Source organism: Labeo rohita, chromosome 8, assembly GCF_022985175.1.
Source record: "Labeo rohita strain BAU-BD-2019 chromosome 8, IGBB_LRoh.1.0, whole genome shotgun sequence".
Lineage (NCBI taxonomy): Eukaryota > Metazoa > Chordata > Actinopteri > Cypriniformes > Cyprinidae > Labeo > Labeo rohita.
This window is the reverse complement of record NC_066876.1, coordinates 6484691-6508025: the sequence shown is the minus strand read 5'-3', so window position 1 is coordinate 6508025 and position 23335 is coordinate 6484691. Positions and strand designations below refer to the sequence as shown.

Sequence of the window (23335 nt, the reverse complement as noted above, 5' to 3'; positions counted from 1 at the left end):
ACATTAAAATTTCTACAATAGCATATTGTTGTGATGTTAAAACAAGTCAAGTCAAGTCAAGTCAGCTTTATTGTCATTCTGCTACATGTGTGGACATACAGTGGAATGAAATGTCGTGTCTCGCAGGACCACGGTGCTACATAAATAAACATAAATATGAACATAAATACACTAGACGTAGAAACATTTTTTTTTTTAAACCTATACATGTAACTATACATATACTATAAATAATTGACTATTCATACACATAACCTAAGACAGACTATACAAGTAGTTTACATAATAACTGTGCATGATAATGTGCATAAGAGGTATTTAAAGGTTAAGATGCAAATAGTGCAAAAAGATTTGTTGTGCGTTGACAAGTAGACATTTGTGAGTCCTTATTAGGTCCTTGTAATGTTAATAAGTGTTAACAAGAAAGTGTCCGGTGCATAGAGAGAAAAGAGTGTTTCTACAGGTGGTTTGTCTAGCCCACTCACCTGTAGGTAGCACACTCAGAGGTGCACAGTGTTTTCCGTGTACATGTAGTGTTTATAGCAAAGTGTCTGGTGCATAAAGAGATGAAAGAATGCGTTACTACAGGTGGTTTGTAACCATTATGATGTGAATAATTTTGCATTTTAGTTTTCATAAATGATCAGTGTGCACTGTTAGAGTACGTCATGCTCAACAGAGCAATCAAACAACAACAGAAAAGCAAGGAAAATCCTTTTTTTATGTAACGTGGCCCCTTTAAGAAACGCTAATGCGACTCCCGCCAGCGGGCGGCGCTGAGCGCAGAAGCGCAGATGGAGTTTCACACGCAGAATGAGACGCTGTTTCTCTTTCAAACCACCGCGGTTTGTTTTGACACGCTGGGTGGGTTATCAGTCTCTAGAGTGGAAACCAGGACAACAGCACTAACAAACAGGTAACAAGCTTTTAACACTTAAAGAAGAAGTCAAATCAGCTTTAAACCGCTTGCTGTAGCTTAGACGACATCAAATTCAGGATTGTTATTACAGATGCACATGCATATAAACCTATCACACACAGAGATTAGACGAATACCCTGACCAAATTACTTATATACACGTTATTCTGGTGTGTATTTGTATATTGATTTGAGTTAAGGCTTCGGCTAATAGGATCTAAAGAGTAAGTATGAATTGTTTTCTTGTCCGCATAGACAGTTCTTCAGTATTGCTAATATTAGTTTAGCCGATGGTTTCACTCTTGAAGTGATTTACAGTAGATTTATTACAGTAAAACTCTTCATGGTGTATCTAGAGGTTAGTGTGGATACATTCTGCACTCATTTAATTAGATTTTAATTCTAATTGTTCACTTTCACTTTGTTTGTGCTAATGTAACTGGAAATGAAAATGTGTTATGCTTACATTTATGTTAAATACAGTTAGCTGTTTAGCTGTTTAGCTTATTATGAACCACTTAAGCAGATCTTTATGCACTACCAAAGGTTTTTGAACAGTAAGATTTTTAAAGAAGTCTCTTCTGCTCACCATGCTTGCATTTATTTGGTCTAAAGTATAGCAAACACGGTAATTTTTTTGTAATTATTTTTACTATTTAAAATAACTGCTTTCTATCTGAATGTATTTTAAAATGTAGTGTATTCCTGTGATTTCAAAGCTGAATTTTAGCATCATTACTACAGTCACGTGATCCTCGGAAATCATTCCAATATGCTGATTTGCTGCTCAAAAAACATTTATTAAAAGATTTTTTTTAGGTTTCTTTGATGAATAGAAAGTTCAGAAGAACAACATCTGAAATAGAAATATTTTGTAATGTTATAAATGTGACCCTGGACCACAAAACCAGTCTTAAGTCGCTGGGGTATATTTGTAGCAATAGCCAAAAATACATTGTATGGGTCGAAATTATTGATTTTTCTTTTATGCCAAAAATCATTAGGATATTAAGTAAAGATCATGTTTCATGAAGATTTTTTTGTAAAATTTCTACTCTAAATATAGAAAAACTTAATTTTTGATTAGTAATATGCATTAGTAAGAGCTTAATTTGGACAACTTTAAAGGTGATTTTCTCAGTATTTTTATTTTTTTTTTTTTTGCACCCTCAGATTCCAGATATTACAATAGTTGTATCTCGGCCAAATATTGTCCTATCCTAACAAACCGTACATCAATGGAAAGCTTTCAGATGATGTATAAAGCTCAATTTTGAAAAAATGACCCTTATGACTGGTTTTGTGGTCCAGGGTCACAAATGTCTTTATCATCACTTTTGTTCCATTTACAGCATCCTTGCTAAATAAAAGTATTAATTTCTATAACTTCTTTCCCCTCTCAAAAAAAAAAAAAAATACTGACTCCAAGCTTTTGGATGGTATAGTGTATAATGTTACATAAACTTTTTATTTCAGATAAATGCTGATCTTTAGATCTTTCTATTCATCAAAGAATCCTGAAAAAATGTACTTAACATTTTTTTTTCAATTTTGATACTACTACTAATATTGTTTCTTGAGCAGCAAATCAGCATATTAGAATGATTTCTGAAGGATCTTTTGACACTGAACACTGGATTAATGATGCTGAAAATTTAGCTTTGATCACAGGAATAAATTACATTTTAAAATTTATTTAAATAGAAAGCTGTTATTTCAAATAGTAAACATATTTCACAATATCACTGCTTTTGCTGTATTCTGGATCAAATAAATGCAGCCTTGGTGAGCAAAAGATATTTCTTTAAAAAACATTTAAAATCTTACTGTTCAAAAACTTGCAGTGTATGTCATTTAATAATTCTATTGTATTTGAAATATAGTTAAGTGTAACTGCTTAATGGTCTGACAAGTGTTTATGCTAAACTAAAATGTACTTTAATGTCATTTCTATTGATACTTGTATGTTGTGTATTTAAATATATGTAATTACACGTTAGTAAAAATTATGCAGATGCCATTTTTTTTGCGATATTAACTTTAAATGTAATATTAAATAATACACTGCAGTCATACTCTACATGTACTTCAGTATGTTAGTCAACACATCAAAATAAGTGTACTACTTTAAAGCATGAAAATGATTATTAAAACCTAATTTATAATCTACTTAAAACTATAACTTTTAATTTAATTGTACACTTTTAGTATTACATTTTCGGTAACACTTTAGTATAGGGAAAAGTTCTCACTATTAACTGGTTGCTTATTAGCAGTGTTAGGGAGTAACTAGTTACATGTAACAGAATTACGTAATTTAATTACAAAATAAATGTAAATTGTAATTAGTTACAGTTACTGAGAAAAAATGTGTAATTAAATTACAGTTACTTTTGAAAAATGCCAGTGATTACAAAGGGGATTACATCTGAATTTTTTCACACCCCCACCCTCACTTACAGATTTAATTGACTTCTTTTAAATTGCATTGACTGCTCTAAAATGAGACACCAGTGTTTCAGGAGTTTAGGACACAGAATAGGACACATGCTTATTCGATAACTGTTTTATTTCCTATTTGGGTTTATGCATAACTTTAGTTTTTTAGATAGCATTGTTAGATGCTAGTGTTTTCTGTCATAACTATTCAAACATTTGATTTCAAACCCAGTATCATAGCTATTAAACTATTTCTTGTTATGATGTTATTTATGTTATGATCTTGTTATGACATATAGCGCAACTGCGCTCACGGTGAGCCGAGTTTGATTCCCGTCTCGAGGTCCTTTGCCGATCCTGCTCCCCTCTCTCCTCCCAGCTCTTTCCTGTCATCTCTCTACTGTCCTATCGCAATAAAAGGCACAAAAAGCCCAAAAATATACGTAAAAAAAAAGAGAGAAAAGTCTAAATTTGTGGTGGCTGTGCTTTAAATGAAATTATTACACAGCTCAGACTCTTTCGGGGCAGCTTAAGTCAGTGCTATATACTTGATAATTTTTCTTGGTGGAAGCTTTGCGGTAGGTTAGCTAATAAAATATTAAAGCTTAATTTAATATTATGTGGACAATTTCTTAATTCTGTCATCCTGGTATCGTGGACTTGCTCTATTGTTTCACACAAACGCAGCTGCTGCCATATAAGAACTAACAAACTAGTACTACTACTTAATTATTTATGTGGTGAAATGTTGTGTAAGAAAACTGGTATGACTGCACTGTATCCCTAAAATGTCTAGTTTGAACTTGCCATTTGCTAGCAACTGATTTCTTCATGGAAGCTTTGTGTTCAAATATTTCAACTCAGATCAGTGTTTCGTGTCTAATAATTTTGACACAAAACATCTAAATAATCTATCAAGCAGCTATAAGTGGGATAATGTACATCCAGCCAGTTGTTATCACAAAATAAAGATGTATATTATCCCTTACTTATTATAATCTTAATTGAAGTGATAAAGGATTTTGTAAGTCTGACCGTAATCAGTGTTGAGTACTGTAAGGTTAACTCTGCCTGGTTTAAATGTTTCAAAATGATTAACAGTTGAAAATATTAGAAATTTAGAAAAGTAAAAAGTAATTAAAAGTAATAAGTTACATTACTTTAATAAAGTAATTGAAAAGTTACACTACTTATTACATTTTAAATCAAGTAACTTGTAATCTGTAACCTATTACATTTCCAAAGTAACCTTCCCAACACTGCTTATTAGCATGCCTATTATTAACGTATTGGCTGTTTATTAGTACTTTCCCTGCCTTTCTCTAGCACACAGTGGCTATAGTTTATGCATCATTACTTGTGGGCGCCTACAGCTTTCTGATACGACACCAGATCGTACATTTTCTTTCCATTTTTTTGTCCTAATTTAGGTTGCACGATGTTGGAACCAGCGCAGATCCGTCGGAGAGGCGCTCAGGATTTTGAAGGCTACTATGATCATGTGTGTGCGGCTCAGGGATCAGCTCCTGTCCGTGCGGTGAAAGCCAGCCTGAGTCGGGGGATGTTGGAGTTTAACCCTGATCACATCAGTCTAACGGACTGGACGCCCATCCTGTCAGCCCTGGCCATCAACAAACACCTCCAGCATGTTGCTATCAAGAGCTGCCACCTCACCAGCACTGGAGCTCAGAGTTAGTTAACAGACAAACACTGTATCTGTTTTATCTGTTATAATAGTGCACAGTGTTTAGAAAAAGCATTTATTGTAAATACATTCTACAGCACATTATGTAGTGTACAGCATGGCATCTAAAACATCTGTACAGCCTAGCACTAATGATAGTCAAATGAAAATAAGTAAGTTATAAGGCAGTGAAACGTATTGTGTAGCAGTGTTTTTGCTGAGGAAGCTGTCCTGGTTCATCAAAACTCATCAGTGTGGGGAATCTTATTATTATCTTCTCAGGTTTTTACAGGTCTCATAGTAAGAAGAAGACCCCTGTGATTCACTCCAAGAATATGACTGTTCAGTTGTGTAAGGCTGTGCAAAAGTGCCTGTGTGAGTCAAGCAGCCTAAAGACTCTTCAGCTACATGGTTTGCCATTGAGAGAAAAAGACCTCACGATTCTCACAAAGGTGAAGTGAAATATTTAGCCTTTGTCTTTGATACTAGTATTTAATGTGTGAATGTTTGTATAAATGCATGTATTTATTTTTTAATCAGTTAATATATTAATATTTTTTGGTTTATTTTATTTACTTGTTTTATTTTTTGTTTAAATTATTTGTTTATTTAGTTTGTTTTATTTATTTAATCAGTTAATATATCAATATTTTGTACTTATTTTAGTTTAGTATATTTAGTATATTGTTTTCTTTTTTGTTGAAACTAATTATTTTGTTAGTTTTATTTATTTATTTAATCAGTAAATATATTAATATTTTTTGTACTATGTTTATTTTATTTATTTGTTTTATTTTTTGTTTAAATTATTTTTTTATTTTGTTTGTTTTATTTATTTATGGTGTTTGTGTTTGTGTATTTTATTTTATTATTTTGATTTGATTTTATATAAATGCTTCATTCATTCATTCAGTATTGTTTTAATGTTCTATTTTTTTTGTAAAAGTTATTTAATAATTTATTTTTATTTATGATATATTTTATGATTTTTTTTTATGTTTCGATTATTTATTTAATTTGATTTCATTTAATTTTTTTTGGTGTACTTTTTATGTATTTTATTATTTTATTATGTTGATTTTATTTTATATAGATGCCTCATTCATTAATTTTTTGTTTTAATGTTTTGTTTGTTTTGGTAAAAGTTCTTTGTTAATTAATTTTTATTTATGATATATTTTTTTTTATTGATTTATGTTTAAATTTGTTTTTATTTTCTATTATTCATTTTCCATCTGTTTAATTTGATTTAATTTAATTACATTTTTTTATTGTTTAATTTTTATTGTATCAGTTTATATTTATTTATTTTTGTATGTACTGTTTGAGAACTTGTTCAATTAACATTGTAATTTCCCTTCAGGGTTTAGCTAAGAGTGTGTCACTGGAGCATCTGTCTTTAGCACACTGTCCAATTGCCGATCAAGGTTTGGAAGGTGAGTCATCAGACAGATTGAAATTTGAATGTTTTTTTTTTTTTTTTTTTTTTTTTTTGCTTTGCATCAGGACTTAGTCATTCATTAAATGTGAGATGCTTAATTAAGTTTTTGTACATGTGCAGATGTTGTATACATGTATGTTTGAATGTATTGAAGTATTGTATGTATATGAGTTATTAATGCAAAACCTTTTTGTTACATGGTTCTGTAATTCAGTCATCTGTCAGAGTGTCAAATATTCTTCAATGATTAAGACAGTGGATTTCACTTCCTGTAATATCACGTGGCAGGGAGCGGAGCATATGGCCAGCATCATAAAGGTACAAGTGAACATATGTTAGCTTTTGTTAAAATAAAAAATTGCATGCTTTAAATGTTTTAAAGCTTCTCAAATTCATGAGGCTCATCTGTTTTTTAGCACCAGGCAATGAAACGCCATAGTACAGCATGGGTGGAGACTTTGCGCTACAGGAAGGCGGAGTTTGAAGCCATGAGCGGACTGCGCAGAATTACTCTCAATGACAACATCCTGATTGGAGACAGAGGAGTGATGGCACTCGCTCGTGAGCTTGCGGAGGACCTGTGGGTCAAAGGTTTGATCAGTCAATATTCAGCACGCGCGCATACACACATATGTGTTTTTTAGAAACACATACACAATCAAATTTCCATGCTATATTCCCACAGCGGTGGACCTACAGCGGTGTGGGATCTCAAATGAAGGGGCTCAAGTTCTAGAGCAGATGCTTCAGTCCAATTCCACTCTGTGTGTGCTTGACATCAGGAGAAACCCACTAGTTGGTAATTGATCCAAAGCATTGATAACTACTGTTTGAAAGTTGAATATGTATTTCAGTATATTGAATATAAAATATAAATATTTGAATATCTTAAATGTGTTTTATTATTGTGATGCAAATTTTCAGCATCATTACTCCAGTCTTCAGTGTCATATGATCTTTCAGAAATCATTCTAATATGCTGCTTTGCTGTTCAAGAAACATTTTTAGTAGTATTATTATTATCAATATTTAAAACAGTTGAGTACGTTTATTTTTCAGGATTCTTTGATGAATAGAAATATTTTTTTAAGCAGCAAATCAGCATATTAGAATGATTTCTGAAGACTGGAGTAATGATGCTGATTCAGCTTTGAAATCACAGGAATACATTACATTTTAAAATATATTCAAATAGAAAACAGTTATTTTAAATAGTAAAAATATTTCACAATTTTACTGTTTTTGCTGTATTTTGGATCAAATAAATGCAGGCTTGATGAGCAGAAGATATTTTTATTTTTAATATATTTATTTCTGTGATGTCAAAGCTGAATTTACAGCATTACTGTTTTATTAGTACATTTTAAATATCTATTATATGTTAGTTTTTGGGCTTTAACAGTTGGGCTGTTACTGTGTTTTTATATTTTTTGTAAAAATCTTTTGTAATTCTTTTTAATGCCATTTGATTTCAAGTTAAGTCCAATCATTGCCAAATAAAGTTTTTCAAAAAATGTTACTGAATTCTTACAAACTTTTGAACGGTATTATTATACTCTTTTCTCATTGAATATGTTGATGCATTTAGAAATACATCACATTACAGATGTAAAATGGGTTGTGAATGCTTTTTTTATGTTGACATCATTTTCTAATGAAAAAATGATGATGACACCTGGTCAACAGGTGCACTTTGAGACAACAAGCTGGCGCTCCAGATCACATTGTTTTATCATTTGTCTTTTAGATAATAATATGGTGAAGGCTGTGCTTAAAAAAGTTCTCATGAACACTAAAAGCCATGACTCACAGGTCAGATAAAACTTTTGCATGTTTTAAATATTTTAGATATATTTTATATGATTAATCTGTTTTTCTTGGCTGCATGAAGTCAGTTGTCAATTTGTTGTGTTTCAGTATCTTTGGCTTAAACCTCCTTCTCCCAAAAGCACTCTTGATCAGTCACGGCAGTCAAGGAGGAAGAATGCAGGAAAAGCTACATATCGAATTGGTATGTCTAGTATTTTGGCTATTATTTTCTGTTCTTTTTGTTCTTTTTGACTCTTTAACGTTGTTCTCTGCAGGATCTCGCCGGTCCTCATCCGTAAACCCTGCGTGGAGGCCTCCTCGGCCTGGTTCGGTGGGGTACGTCCCATGGCGCACTGCTGCACGGGCTGACCTACAAAGGTATGTTAGTGAAATGACTCTTGGGATAGATTTCAGACAGGTAGAACAGGAAGTCTTCTAGAATGCATTCAGATGTGTGAGAAGCAATTCAGTTATGCTTTTCCATTCAAGACAATAAGATGCATAAACGTGTCTCTCTTTGTCTCTCCATAAAGAGGTGCATCACAGGCTGATGGGATGACAGACCAGAGTTTTCAAGTAAGGTTTTATTGCTATTTATATTTGTTTAGGCAATGCTTTCATATAGAGCAGGGCTCTACGCTTACTTTTCTTTACTTAAAGGGATCATCGGATGCTAAGTTCACTTTTTCATGTTGTTTGAATGTGTGTTGGCAGTGTATGAACAAATCTACCCTATAATGATAAAAATCCATGCAGTGGTTTTTAATTAATCTGTAAAAATAATATCCCCTTTTTCAAATCGAGTCATTCTCAGATGCCTGTCGGTGTGCCGTCACACCCACAGAGGCCGCTCCCACGATAGTTGATTGACATGAGCGTCTTACCACAGATCAGCTGTAACAGTCCAGTAACTTTCCCTGTTTTGATGCCGGAGCAGGATGTAATTTAGACAAGAATATCTCTGACTGAGCGATTGAGGTGTTGTGTTGCTGGATGTAATAATGAACATAGTGGTCGTCATTTACTCCCGACATCTGAGCCGCTGAAGATGCAGTGGATTACGTTTGTTTGTGAAGGGAATGCACCTCCCCATCTACATATATCCGTCTATGTTCACGCGAATCATTCATGATCCAGCTTCTGCTTACAGCAGAAGTGTGTATAAGCGATTTTTATGAATCTTTGCGATCGCCTTTCCTTTTAACGTGGTAGTTAGGAAGTTTAGTGGCTAAACGCGGCTAAATGCCGCTAAAGTAAACAAGATCGTCATTCCACAGAGAGAAGAGAGGAGCGGGGTGAGCAGAGCTCATTTGCATTTAAAGGAACAACCCCTTAGAATGAGATGATTTTTGCAGAGCTCATTTTGAGAAGGTAAAAAGGGTGTTGTTTTACAAAACCATTGAGAATTTTTAATCAACGTATATTATAGACTTTTCATTAAGACCCTAAAGAATCGTATCAACTTATGGAAAATGGGCATCTGATGACCCCTTTAAAAAACTTCAACTTTAGGAGCACAGTCAAAATTTTAGGAGCACCTTCTAATCAATAATCTAAAAATCTGATCAAAAATCAGCCTTCCCTTACGAGGTGATATTTGACTCCTTAAAGTGATTTACAGGGGAATTTAGTTTTTACCTTTTTAGGTGTGTTTTCATATGTTTAATGAGGCTCAGAGGTGGCATGCGTGCAATCAAATTCATAAAATCATGTTGAGATTAAAGTTTTAAATGTAAAAGTTTGAATACAGAAATATTAAATGATTTAAATAAATGAAAATATACTTTAAAAATGAAAATAAATCGTGAAGTCACTGATTTAATTACTGAATCATTCATTCATTTGATTCGTTCGAATGGCTGATTCATTTAGGAATAAAGTAAGAGACTGTCTTTATGAATGGGAAATTGAATCATTGACTCGCTAGATTTGCTTAAAAACGCATGTTCATTTATAGACTAAACACTGCTGTGTTTGAGATACGCAGCGGCTCAGTTGTGACTTGTTTCAAACATTTTTTTTCATTTTTGATGACGAAATAGAGCAAAATCAGGCAACAGTGTTATAATCAGACAGTGTAAGTCACTTTATATTAGCTTCTTGATTTAACTGTTGTATTAAATCAATATCACATTTACGAACAAGTATCTAATTTTCACCGAAGCTCTCTACACTGCACAATGAATCTCTTATATACACTCTCTCTACACTTTGTTTATGAAAGGATTTGTGAGATATGTCTGTGACATTACTCAACGTTGCAAAAAAACATTGAAACCTTTGAAGCTCCTTTCAGTGCAAACACAAATATGTTGATCGTGTCACTCGCACTGGTGCTCCTGAATATTTTTTCATAGTCGCACGCAGTAGTTTTCAGTCAAAAATGAGTTGCATATTTTGAGCTGTTTAGTTTTTGTTGTTAGTGTGGAGTGTGTTGAGGATGTCATGATGGTTTCTTCACCAGAACGCCACCTCTGTGCGGGTAACCGTTGAAACGGAGTCAGAATCAGAGGAGGTGGATGGTGCATATGTACCGAGTCCTCAAGAGAAAATCACAAGCTACCAGTTCAGACGACTACAGAGAGAGAACAATCGATTACAGGTACCACAGTAACAGCCTGGCCAGTTTGTCTCTGTCATGTATATGTTAAATGAGGAAGCTTGTTAAGAGGGCTCTAAACATGCTCGAAAACTCATGAAACTTTGCACACGCCAAAAGTGGTGAAAATTTAAATCTGATATGTGTTTCAGAAGTGGGTGTTGCAAAATAGCTTGATGAAGTTTTCAACTAAGTGCCCCTTGAGCTACATTTCACTTACATGTATGAAATTGGGTACACACATGTAACACACCAGTACCTACGAAAAAAGCCCCAGGTATGAAGTCTGAATTTTTGCCATTTTCAGGCGTTGTATTTAAACAAACTCGTCATATAGATTTAAACAGATCAACAACAAATTTGGTCAGTCTAATCTAAAGCCCTGGAAAGATCTTGAGTGTCCGTAGTGGCCTGACAAATTTTGATGTTTTGTCATGGAAAAGGAAGTTGTTATAATTCAGGCATACAATGTTTAATCTGCACCAAAGTTCACGTTTGATAAGAGTCCTGTCCTGAACACGTGCTCATATTCAGTTATAGTCAAAGTGCCAAATGTCATGTTTTATAAAAGTCCTGGCCTAAAGATCGCTACATGCCAATATTCAGTTATAGTCATGGCGCCACCAGCTGGCAGCAGGAAGTTTGACATATGTGTTTTTCTAAAGCCACCAGATAGCGGTGAGCCCCAGTGCAAGGGCCCTGTCAGCGCTGCTTTCAGATTTAATTACAACTTTATTATTGCAAGTTTTGACTGAGTAACTTGTAGATCTGTGTTGCTTAAGCTGTGAACTGTTTCATCAGTCGGATCAATGTGATTTGTTGAACTGGTTCATCCAGTTCACTAAAAAGAACCATGGACATTTTTGTGTTGCCTGATATGCTTTCTTTTTTAATTCTTAAAGTGCCGGTAGAGTTTTAGATTTTTAGGCTGTGGCCTTGCATTTTATGAATAACTGAAGACTAAAAATCTACTTTACTGTTCTGCTGAAGAAAAATAATCTACATCTTGGATGGCCTCAGTAAGTAAATTACCAGCAAGTTTTAACTGAGTGAACTATCCCTTTAAAACACTTGATTTATCCATAACATTTTTCAACATTATCACATGATTTTTTTTTTTCCAGTAATTTTCACAATATTTCAGTAATGGACATCATGAACATTTCCACCGCTTCTCATATATATGATATATTTGTAAAGTTTAAAACCATTTAGTGAAGGAAATTATAGTGGGTTAAATTATTTTTTTTTTTTTTTTTTTTTTTTTACGTAAATTGCTAATTTTACAGTTAGCATTGTATGTATTCTAAATGCAAACATTTAAGTAATAAAAAACACTTATACACCTTATAACACTAATTATATCTATCTCTTTTCTATATGCTTTTTTTATTACTTTTTATTCATTATATATATAAAAAAACTCTTTGCTACTTGTATTGCTTTAGACTAACCGGGACTTGCCACAACACTTATATATTGTTGCTCTTTTATTGGTTTGATTGCCCTCATTTGTAAGTTGCTTTGAATAGGAGTGCAGCTAAATGATTACATGTAAATATGTAATAATTTTCATGTTTATGATTACTTTTTCTATAGTTTGAAAACTGAAAGTCTAGCACAGCAAGAAAATAACAAATGCAATTCATGAAATGTAGCAAAAATAAATTGTCTTGACAAAATGTTCCAGTTTTATTGTGATTAAAAAAAAAAAACAAAGTTAAAGAACTATACGTACAGTATATTATACATCTAATGTAACGACATTCAGAATTTTAAAAAAAGTGTGGCTTGAATGTATGAGATGTTAAAATTATTTGGTGCTTCTGTGCATATAAAAGGATAATGCAGTGCAGTTCCTCTCTTGGCCCACAGGTGGAGCTGGAAGAGTGTCGTTTGAGGCTGGCGGAGGAGAGGAACAACAGGCTGAAAACCAACTCTCGCCTGGTGGAGGTGCAAGTATCCTCAATTATTCTGGTTGTATTATTAATAATAACATGTCAGAAAGTAAGATATTTGGCCGTATGTTTCTTTCTGCAGCTGGAATTGGAGAATGAGCGTTTGCGTAGTCTGAATCAATCCCTGTCTGAAGCCCACCTCAGCACTTCTGTGCTGGAGGACGAACATGTGCTGGAAAGCATCGAATCCTCCTTCCAGAAATTCCACGCATTCCTAGACCTGCTGAAAGATGCTGGGTCTGTCTGATTTCACATTTTACATTTACTGAATGATTAATGCATAAAGTTCTTTGCCTTTTTCCTTTAGAAGTTTTGATGACAAATTAGTATTTTTAAAATGTTGAATCAGTTAAGACTTAATTGGGAATTTCTTGCTGCCTGTTAGGCTCGGCCAGTTTGCGTCTATGGCTGGAATAGACCAGTCAGACTTTGGTCTTCTTGGACATCCTCAGCTTTCCTCAACAGAGAGGACAAGGACGCACGCCAGCCGAGAAAACCAGAGAAATGAGGAGAGGAGGGAGAGTTTAGTAGTGAGTAGAAATAATACAAGCATACAATATTTAATTAATTTTTTTTTTTTTTTACTTTATCTATTTAAAGAAATACATGTAACAGTTATTTTATTTTATTTATATTTTATTTTGTTTTTATTTTATTTTTTACTTTCTTTATCTATTTAAAATATATATTTAATGTATTTTTTATTTTATTGTAATTTTTATTTATTTTTCATTTTATATTTACTTTATTATGTTGTTTTATTACTTTTTATTTTATTACATTTTATTTACTTTTATTTCATTTCATTTTCTTTTATTTATTTTGCTTTACTATTATCTATCTATCTATCTATCTATCTATCTATCTATCTATCTATCTATCTATCTATCTATTTTTTATTTAATTTATTTTATTACGTTTTATTTATTTTATTTTACTATTTTTTTACTTTGTTCTATATATGTCTGTCAAACTATCTATAAATATATTTTTGTTGTTTTATTGTTTATTTATCATTTTTATATTTTATTTTTTATTTATTTTATTTTATTACATTTTATTTTATTTTATTTTACATGTTTTTTTACTTTGTTACATTATCTATCTATCTGTCTATCTATCTATCTATCTATCTATCTATCTATCTATCTATCTATCTATCTATCTATCTATCTATCAATCATCTATCTATCTATCTATACATATTTTTTTGTTATTTTATTGTTTATTTATCATTTTTATTTTATTTTTTATTTATTTTATTTTATTACATTTTATTTTTTATGTTATTTTATTTTACTTTTTTTTTACTTTGCTACTCTATCTATCTATCTATCTATCTATCTATCTATCTATCTATCTATCTATCTATCTATCTGTATCTTTTTATTTTATTTATCATTTTTGTTTTATTTATTTTTTATTTTTTATGTTATTTCATTTTGCGTTATTTTTAATTGATTGATTTTATTTAGTTTAGTTTGGTTTTGTTTTTTGTTTTATTCTATTTTATTTTATTATTTTATTTTATTTTTATGGAAGGCCAAAATTAAATAAAGAAATGTTGGAATATCTAAATAAATTGTTAAATGCAAAATTTAATTATTGAAAGCATAAATAAATGTATAAATAAATAAATATTTATTTATCTAATTAAAATATTAATTTAATTATTAATTAATTAATTTTTTTTATTTATTTTGGAAAACGTTAAAAACTCCAAACTTTTGAATGGTAGTGTATTTATTTATTTGCTTTTACATTTAATTGCATTGTTATTATTATTGCTCTAATCACTACACAGATGGCAGACATCCTTCAACCTGAATCGGGGGCTCATTCAGAACCTCCTGCTAACGCTGAAGACATTCTCCGGCTTCATTCCCAACAGGAAGTTCCTCAAAGTCCAGTGAGCTTGTGTCGTGCCTCCCCCTTGTTACAGGAGCCACTTGAGTTTGAGGCCTCTGATAGGAGCCGAGTGTCCTCAGCCCCGTCAAACCACCAGAGGGCCGGTGGAGGCTCTCGCTCAGACATTTCAGCCAGTGGCGTCAGTCTTCAGTCCAAAGCCTCAAAGTCCTTCAGAGCGAACGGATCCGTGTGCTCGGCTCTTGACTCGAGAGCCTCTAGTCTGTCTCAGCTGGGTTCAGGAAGACAGAGTGCTTCAGGAAGCCAAGGAAGTGCTTTTGGGCTGGTTGGGCTTTAGAGCTTAATCAGCTGGAGAGATCGTGGTTAATGTAATAAAGCTTCTCCGGAACAGTTTGTATATCTGTTACTGCTGTTATCTTGTCCTGTCCAGTGTATATTAAGAGTTATGCTGAAACTGTAAATGACCTGTTATAATCCTGTTATGCATTCCAGGTGCAGTATGTGGTTTTATTCATGGATATTAATGCTGTTTAGCTTTGTAGACTATGAAGTTTTATTTATAGTATGTTTGCAGTTCCATGACACTAAGCTTATTGTAAGACTTTTTAGAAGATTTTTGTGTAGTTGCTGAATTTATAGATTTTTCTGATTGATTAAAAACAGTAAAATCTACTAATTGTTGTCCTGATTTTTTCTATAAATAATTTTTAATTGAAGATGAACCATTTTTTTGCATATACCATATGACCTGTCTAGTGCAATAATTGTTTTTTGCAGAATGAAATTTGAACGGAGTCTTTGAGTCTTTCCTATCTGATTCAGAAATATTATTCACATTTTTTAAAAAATATTTATTTTTTTAAATGTCATGCATATTAAATATTTGACAATTAAAAACATTAATGCATTTCTGTGTATTGATAGAACATGAAAATAAATAAAAATTATTTGAAACTTTAAATAGTTTATTAATATTTTAAACTAGTTAAATTTTAGTAGTTGGGGACTTTTAAAAGTAGTGCATTACAATATTGCGTCATAAAAAATAACTAATTGCGGTACTTAGTTACTTTTTATGGAAAGTAATGCATTGTGTTAATTTTTGTTTATTTGTGCTTGCTTATTTATTGTATTTGTATAATAACAAAAAAACCCCAAAGTTATATTTTTGGCAACTGTAAAGGGCCTTTCACACCAAAAATGAAATAAAGGAAATGCCTCTGCACCTCCCATTTTTTCTCAACATGGTGTGAGGAGAGATGTCAGTGAATAAATGGGAAAATGTTTTATTTAAAAAAAATAAATCAAGTATTTTTTGTTGTATATTTAAAGGTAATGCATTATTTTACTAATTTTTATATGTATACATTAATAAAATGTTTATATTTCTGTTTTATTTAGTTTTTTAATTTTATTTTATTTTCTACTTAATTTATATATGTATAGATATGTATGTGTATATATATATATATATATATATATATACAAATTAATATTATTTAATTTTATTTTATTCTTTTTTATTTTATTTCATTTTATTTAACTTCATTAATTTAACTTCGTTAAAACATTTTTCATTGTATTTCATTTTGTTTTATTTTATTTTTATTTTAATTACATTTCATTATTTTATTTTATTTTATTTTATTACATTTTACTTAATTTCATTTCATTTTATTACATTTCATTATTTTATTTTATTTTATTTTATTACATTTTACTTAATTTCATTTCATTTTATTACATTTCATTATTTTATTTTATTTCATTTTTTAATTTCATTTCATTTTATTACGTTTAATTTAATTTTAATTTAGTTCATTTCATTATTTTGTTTTATTTTACATAGTATTTCATTTTATTACATTTCATTATTACATTTTATTTTATTACATTTCACTTTTTTACTCCATTTTATTTAATTTTATTACATTTCATTATTACATTTTATTTTAATACATTTCACTATTTTTTATTACGTTTTATTTCATTTTATTTATTACGTTTAATTTCATTTTTATTTAATTTTATTTGTTATTTTATTTTATTTATTTATTTTTTCAGACTAATGAGTATCTCGGACAATGCGAGAAACCTGAACATTAAAAACTGAGATCTGACACGTGATTGGTTGTTTGCTGCCGCGCGTGTACTCACTCGTCCAATCGGAGCGCTCGACACTGACTTCAGTGACTCTCCACCGAGCAGAAGATCATGCATGCAGCTGGTAAGTAGCAGCTCTCCATCAAAACAACATACATGCAAACACAAAACACAAGTTTGCATCTGGACTCGCTGCAGAAGTATCCTGCATTCATGAAGTATTAGGAAGTTGTGCGTTTTCTGTGGTAACCCAGTTCTATTGTAAGGTCAGCTGTGCTTGTGCTGTTAGCATTGTTAGCATGTTGTTGTTATTGTATGGGGTTCATAACAAGCGCTGTTAACAATAACACAACCAATGTGTGCAAAAACACCGTTGTGGTGATGTTTGCGAAGCATTCGATGAATGTTTTTGTATTTGTTTATCAAGCAAACAGTAAAATCTGCCATGATTCCTATTAATGCCATGGGGAGAAAATGCTCCCTCAAGAACAATGTACTTTTGTTGGCATGTCACTGGGAGTTTAGCATATGCAACATACTGTCTGAATTGGAAACACTGGCTAATTTGATTGTTATAGCACGGCATTGTAATTGTATTGACAATCCAGAAGAACATCAGTAAATGTGTTGAGATGATATACAGTAATGTCATATGTCAGTGTCTGTGGTCAAGTCTTTTTCTATATAAAAACGAGAGGATGAAGATATTATAAACTAGTACTGCTCAAATCAATTCAGTGTTAATTTAATTTTCATTTTTGCTTATAGTCATGTAATAATTTGGGGTTCTGATACAGTTAACCAATTTATTTTAATTCTCTTATTTTTTAAATTATGTTGCACCACAACAGAGGCTGAGTGAATGATCCTTAATAAATAAGAAACATGGTAAGTCACTCTATATGTTTCATGCTTTGTTACATTGACCTAAACTACCTCATATCAGTGTTTGAACCATTCTGTCATATTATTTATTTAATTTGTTCACTGTACTCATGTATCTTCTAAAAATCACAGATCCGGATAGCTGCTCTGAATGCAGCGTCTCAGGCTGCGGATGAGCATGAAGATGCCTTCAGAAGCACAAAACCAGGTCAAACGAAGGAAGCCCAGGTCAGTCAGATGCTTTTGAACAGATCCTCAGAAGTACATCAAGCTTTTATGGCTCATATAGTATTATACAGAACAATTCAGAGGTGCAAAATTTATACTTATATGACTAAACAGTTGAATTTCTGTTTACAATTTGAGTAAATCATGAACCACTATCTGAACCATGTTTTTACTATTATAGCTACTAAAAGACCTTTGACAACAGGCTTTTCATCTGTTTGGTCTTTTAGAGCCCTTTTTGTGTATCAAATATGATACAGTAGGCTTTATATGGTTAAAATAAAATTGTTTGATCCAGTATAACTCATTTCCTTCTCATTTCTATTGCAGGAGGCGGAAGCGTTTGCTTTGTATCATAAAGCTCTTGATCTCCAGAAACACGACAAGTTTGATGAGTCTGCCAAAGCCTACCATGAGCTCCTCAAGACCCCGCTGCTCAAGGAGGTACGGCAGACTCCTTCGGCTCTGATCATTACGACATCTTAATATGAAATCCAAAATATCTTTCATATTATTTAGGTTTAGCTTTGCTTAACAACTGTTTGAGTAGTTGTTAATGATTGTCTTTTTTTTTGTCTTGTGCCAGGCTGTGGCATCTGAAGATGAGAAAGTTGGACTCAAGCATCCTGGGCTGATGTTGAAGTACTCCACCTACAAAAACCTGGCCAGTCTTGCTGTGCTCAGAGATGATTTAGACACCGCCATGGATTTCTATGTACAGGTAAATGCATACTTTAAACAGTTTAAGGTGCGTAATTTGTCCCGCATTTACATTTAATGTTAACATGATATTAATTCCTTCAGTGTTACAGAAGGATCCATTAACCAGACACTTAGAACACAGTTGAGACTCTGTATGTCTGTGTCTTGCAGGCTGTCATGCTGGACTCCACAGATGTCAATATGTGGTATAAGATGGGAAAGTTGGCTTTGAGGAAGGCCAGCATGCCTTTGGCCCGTCATGCCTTTGAGGTGGGCTTACGCTGTAACCCGGACCACTGGCCCTGCCTGGACAGTCTCATCACGGTCCTCTACGCTCTCAGTGACTACAGCTGTGAGTCAGAAAGCTTTGCACGACCTGTGCAACATGCTGTAGTTTTGTCCAAAATGGTTTTGATTTTAGAAACTGTGATATTGTAAAATCAGGTCACAGCTATTGCAGTCATCAGATTTAATTCATTAAATATTCATTATTGCTTTTTGATGCAAAATCCAAATAGGCCCTGCATGATTCATTAGTGCTCAGAAAAAGAGATTTATAATTTTTAATCAAAGGTTTTCTGAAGATTCTTTCTCTGAAATGAGTTTTCAGCTTATGCAACCAAGTCTGCATAGGCAAGGAAAAATAATACACTTTGTTTTTTTTCTATTGAGAATGCAGCAGTCCTGTTCTGGAAGTAAAAATCCAATTAATTTTTTTTTTCCCATAAGGACCTTGATTTTAAAAGCAGTGGTATATGCTTCTCTACATAAGGCAATGTTATTTCATATTCGTTTATTACTGCAGCAACAATACTAATAGTAATAATTTATAAATTAAGGAATGAATACATTGAATATATAGTGTATATATAATTTTCCACCAAAACAGGTTGATGGTTTATTGTTTGAATAAGAAATTAAGATATCGAAGATAGAAAAATTGTAATAAAGAGGAAAAAAAATGTAAATTACATATTTAAAAATATAAATTAATATTTTATATTTTATGTAATTTATAATGTAATATTTAAAATTATAGAAAAATAATTTATAATCAATATATTTAGTCTATAGTTAATAGAATTTCCTAAAAAAAAAAAATATATATATATATATATATTTTTTTTAATATATATTATCGTATATGTATGTGTGTGTGTGTGTGTATATATATATATATATATATATATATATATATGAATCATAGATTAATCGTATACAAAATATATATATATTGCCTAATATATACGTGTGTACTGTTTCTAATCATGTAAATATTATTAAATACGTTCATGTATATGTTTAAGAAATATTTACAAGTATATATGTATGAATGCACGTATGTTTTTATATAATATAATAATATATCTAATATTATATTACATTATATGTATAAAAATATTTTGCACCAACATTTAAATATATACAGTTATTTATGAGTATTTATATATACATAATAATTACACACAGTACACACACATATTGGGTAAACTCAAACTTTTATTTTGCATGCCATTAATCACAATTAATCTTTTTACAGCCTATATATATATAACAGGATTTTAATTTAAGATAACAAAATCACAAATATAATAATAATAATTATATATATATATATATATATATATATATATATATATGTATATATATTATATGTATATGTTATTATTATTATTTTTTATAGTCAATGAATGGGTCAGCAATGGTTTTGTCGCCTGTAATAACTTAAGTTGACGTTAGGCTTGTGAGGTTCTTGTAAAGATAAATATGCCAAAGTGAATTCCCAGATAATTCAGTGTAATATTTGGGCCATTCTACAGAATTGGTCCAAAGTCAGAGTTGGAAACAACTTGAAAAAATGTCTTTTTCCAAAAAAAAAAAAAAAAAATAAAGTATTTATGCAAATTGTATAATATCCAAGGTACACATTCTAGTTATTATGCAGTTAATTCTCATAGTGTATTTTCAGAAAATTTTGAAAGTATTGTCCTCTCCCCAAATTTGTCACTACTGAAACGCAGTTATATATAATTTAATAAAATGGGTTATATAGACTTAAGATTTTGCTTACATCTACATTGTAAATATATATTTTTGCTATTTTATTAAAACTTTTTCAGAGGTAAATCAATAATAATTACGTTTTGAACAGTATTTCAAGTGTACTTTATGAAATTTGTTGTATTTTGAATCCAAGTTTTCTATGTAAACAGCAAGTTGATCATACTGATTTCAAAGTTAAGGATTTCATTATAAAAAAAATACATTGAACCAAACACTGTCACAGCGTCTTAGTTGATAATTCAATACTTTGTTTTTGACAAAACATCCCATGTTTCAGTAGTGACAGCACATTTTCAGTAACAGTATTAGTAAAATATTACTTATTTTAGTAGCGACCACATCGCCTGAAAAAAATTTAACTTGCATACTAAAACACTACTAAAACATCCTAAAGTACAAAAAAAACAGCCTCGCTTTTGTCACTACCGAAACAATGATGACATGTCTATCTAGTGACTGTTTCGGTAGTGACAATTTTAAATACTTTTGAACCTAGCTCAAAGGTGCTAATCAGCACATGGTTAGCTAGCACAGTTCTGAACAGCCACTGAAAGCCAGTGAACAAGTAGGCGGTTACTGTTGTGAATGCTGTTTTGTGTCGCCTTTTCAGGTGTCAAGGTTTATAGTCCTTTACCTTGATTTTCTCCTGCTAGCTCTTTCATCATATTCTCTGTTAGTGGTCACAGCATTATGTTCTGATCGGTTTGTCCTGTAGGTTGTCTGTACTACATCTGTAAGGCTCTAGAGAAGGACACAGGCTACAGTAAGGGGCGAGTGCTCAAAGAGAAGATTTTTGAAGAGCAGCCCTGCCTCAGACGAGACTCCATGAAGATGTTCTCCAAACTGTATGTACCTTTTCCTACTCGTTCAGCTGAGCTTATAATGTGGCATCTACCATTTATACTCTTGAAAAAGAAATGCTCCTCCTGAGTTTGTGTTTGTGTATAATTTGGATGCAGTGATGTGTCAGTGCAGTATGTGGATGTAGACGAGGAGGAAGCCCACAGTATTGTAGAGGAAGCGCTGGAACTGAGGAGACAGAGGCAGGCGAAACTCACACGGCATCCTGTAGCTGACCTGCAACTGGTTCAGCCCATCAAATACTTCACGTGAGTCCACACCACTGTTAATTATTATTACCGTTTAAAACAACTGTTTTCTATGTGAATATATTGTAAAATGTAATTTGTTCCTGTGATCTAAAGCTGATTTTTCAGCATTATTACTCCAGTATCACATGATCTTTCAGAAATCATTCTAATATGCTGATTTGCTGCTCAAGAAACATTTATTATTTTTATCAATGTTAAAAACAGTTGTATTTTATCCATACAGGTGGAAGAGTGTTGGGGAGAGTTTCTTGGCCATGTACAAACACCAGAACGCTTGTCTAGTCCCGCGTCCTGACTTTGGTCGCCGCATCGACCTGTCAATGTACCGCGACCCGGACTGCCTCGTGCAAACACCCACCAGCGCTCCAACACCCACCATTGCTGCTTCAGATCCCCCTCAGCCCCCTGTACCCGTCAGCATACCTCAGGCCCCCCCTGCCCCTACTCCAGGTCCCAGTAGCCCAAGTGCCAGTCTGCCCCCATCCATCGAGCTCATTATCCAGTCGCAGGCCCAGCCCTGCGCTGCTGCAGGAGTGCCGCAAAGCCAGAACGTTATTGAGATCACCACTACAACCACGGTCACAACTACTGCTGCCAATGGAACTGAGGATGTTGCTGTTACCACAGTTACTACCACAGGTCAGTGTGAATGTAGACTTGACGCATACACATATATTCAATCTTGTACCTGCAATGTTACAGACCTTTGAATGTGAGGATTCCTATCACAAAAAGGAGTCATCGGATGCAAAGTTCACTTTTACATGTTGTTTGAACATTAATGTGTGTTGGCAGTGTATGTACAAATCTACCCCATAATGATAAAAATCCATGTAGTGGTTTTTAATTAATCTGTAAAAATAATATCCCCTTTTTCAAATCGCACAATAGTTCACTGACATGAGCGTCTTACCTCAGACCCGCCTTAAATCAGCTGTAACAGTCCGACCACCATTGTTTAGATGCTGGAGCAGGGATGTAAGTTATACAAGAATATCTCCGACTGAGCGATTGAGGTGTTGTGTTGCTGGATGTAATAATGAACATAGTGGTCGTCATTTACTCCTGACATCTGAGCCGCTGAACATGCAGTAGATTACGTTTGTTTGTGAAGGGAATGCGCCTGCCCATCTGCATATATACGTCTATGTTTGCGCGAATCATTCGAGATTCAGCTTCACCTACAGCAGAAGTGAGTATAAGGTTTTTTATGAATCTTTGCGATCACCTTTCCTAATAACATGCTAGTTAGCAAGTTTAGCGTCTGAACACAGCTAAAATAAACAGGCTCGTCACTCCACAGAGAGAAGAGAGGGGCGGGGTGAGCAGAGCTCATTTGCATTTAAAGGAACAACCCCTTAAAATGAGATGATTTTTGCAGAGCTCATTTTGACAAGGTAAAAAGGGTGTTGTTTTACACTACGATTGAGAATTTTTAACCAAAGTATATTATAGACTTTTCATTAAGACCCTAAAGAATCATATCAACTTGTGGAAAATGGGCATCCGATGACCCCTTTAAGACA

General features: G+C 32.5%; 2 protein-coding genes across 2 annotated transcripts in view; both read left to right on the top strand.

The window, feature by feature from the left end:
* The first annotated feature begins 803 nt into the window (after positions 1-803).
* On the top strand, positions 804-15387 carry cep78 (centrosomal protein 78). The gene is made up of 16 exons (XM_051116583.1): positions 804-916; positions 4789-5049; positions 5325-5494; positions 6406-6478; positions 6698-6801; positions 6900-7074; positions 7169-7282; positions 8231-8295; positions 8401-8494; positions 8568-8670; positions 8826-8868; positions 10757-10894; positions 12767-12844; positions 12932-13086; positions 13235-13379; positions 14654-15387. The coding sequence occupies exons 2-16, from the start codon at positions 4797-4799 to the stop codon at positions 15050-15052; spliced, it is 2109 nt and encodes a 702-aa protein (XP_050972540.1). The 5' UTR covers positions 804-916; positions 4789-4796; the 3' UTR covers positions 15053-15387.
* Positions 15388-16914: 1527 nt separating this feature from the next.
* Positions 16915-23335, top strand: part of cabin1 (calcineurin binding protein 1) — a 124554-nt gene continuing 118133 nt past the window's right edge. Inside the window, exons 1-9 of the mRNA XM_051117010.1 lie at positions 16915-16942; positions 17670-17706; positions 17836-17931; positions 18262-18375; positions 18518-18652; positions 18805-18985; positions 21413-21542; positions 21657-21806; positions 22033-22448. Coding sequence (XP_050972967.1) covers positions 17704-17706; positions 17836-17931; positions 18262-18375; positions 18518-18652; positions 18805-18985; positions 21413-21542; positions 21657-21806; positions 22033-22448 — 1225 coding nt within the window. The 5' untranslated portion in view covers positions 16915-16942; positions 17670-17703. The remainder of the gene's footprint in view (positions 16943-17669; positions 17707-17835; positions 17932-18261; positions 18376-18517; positions 18653-18804; positions 18986-21412; positions 21543-21656; positions 21807-22032; positions 22449-23335) is intronic.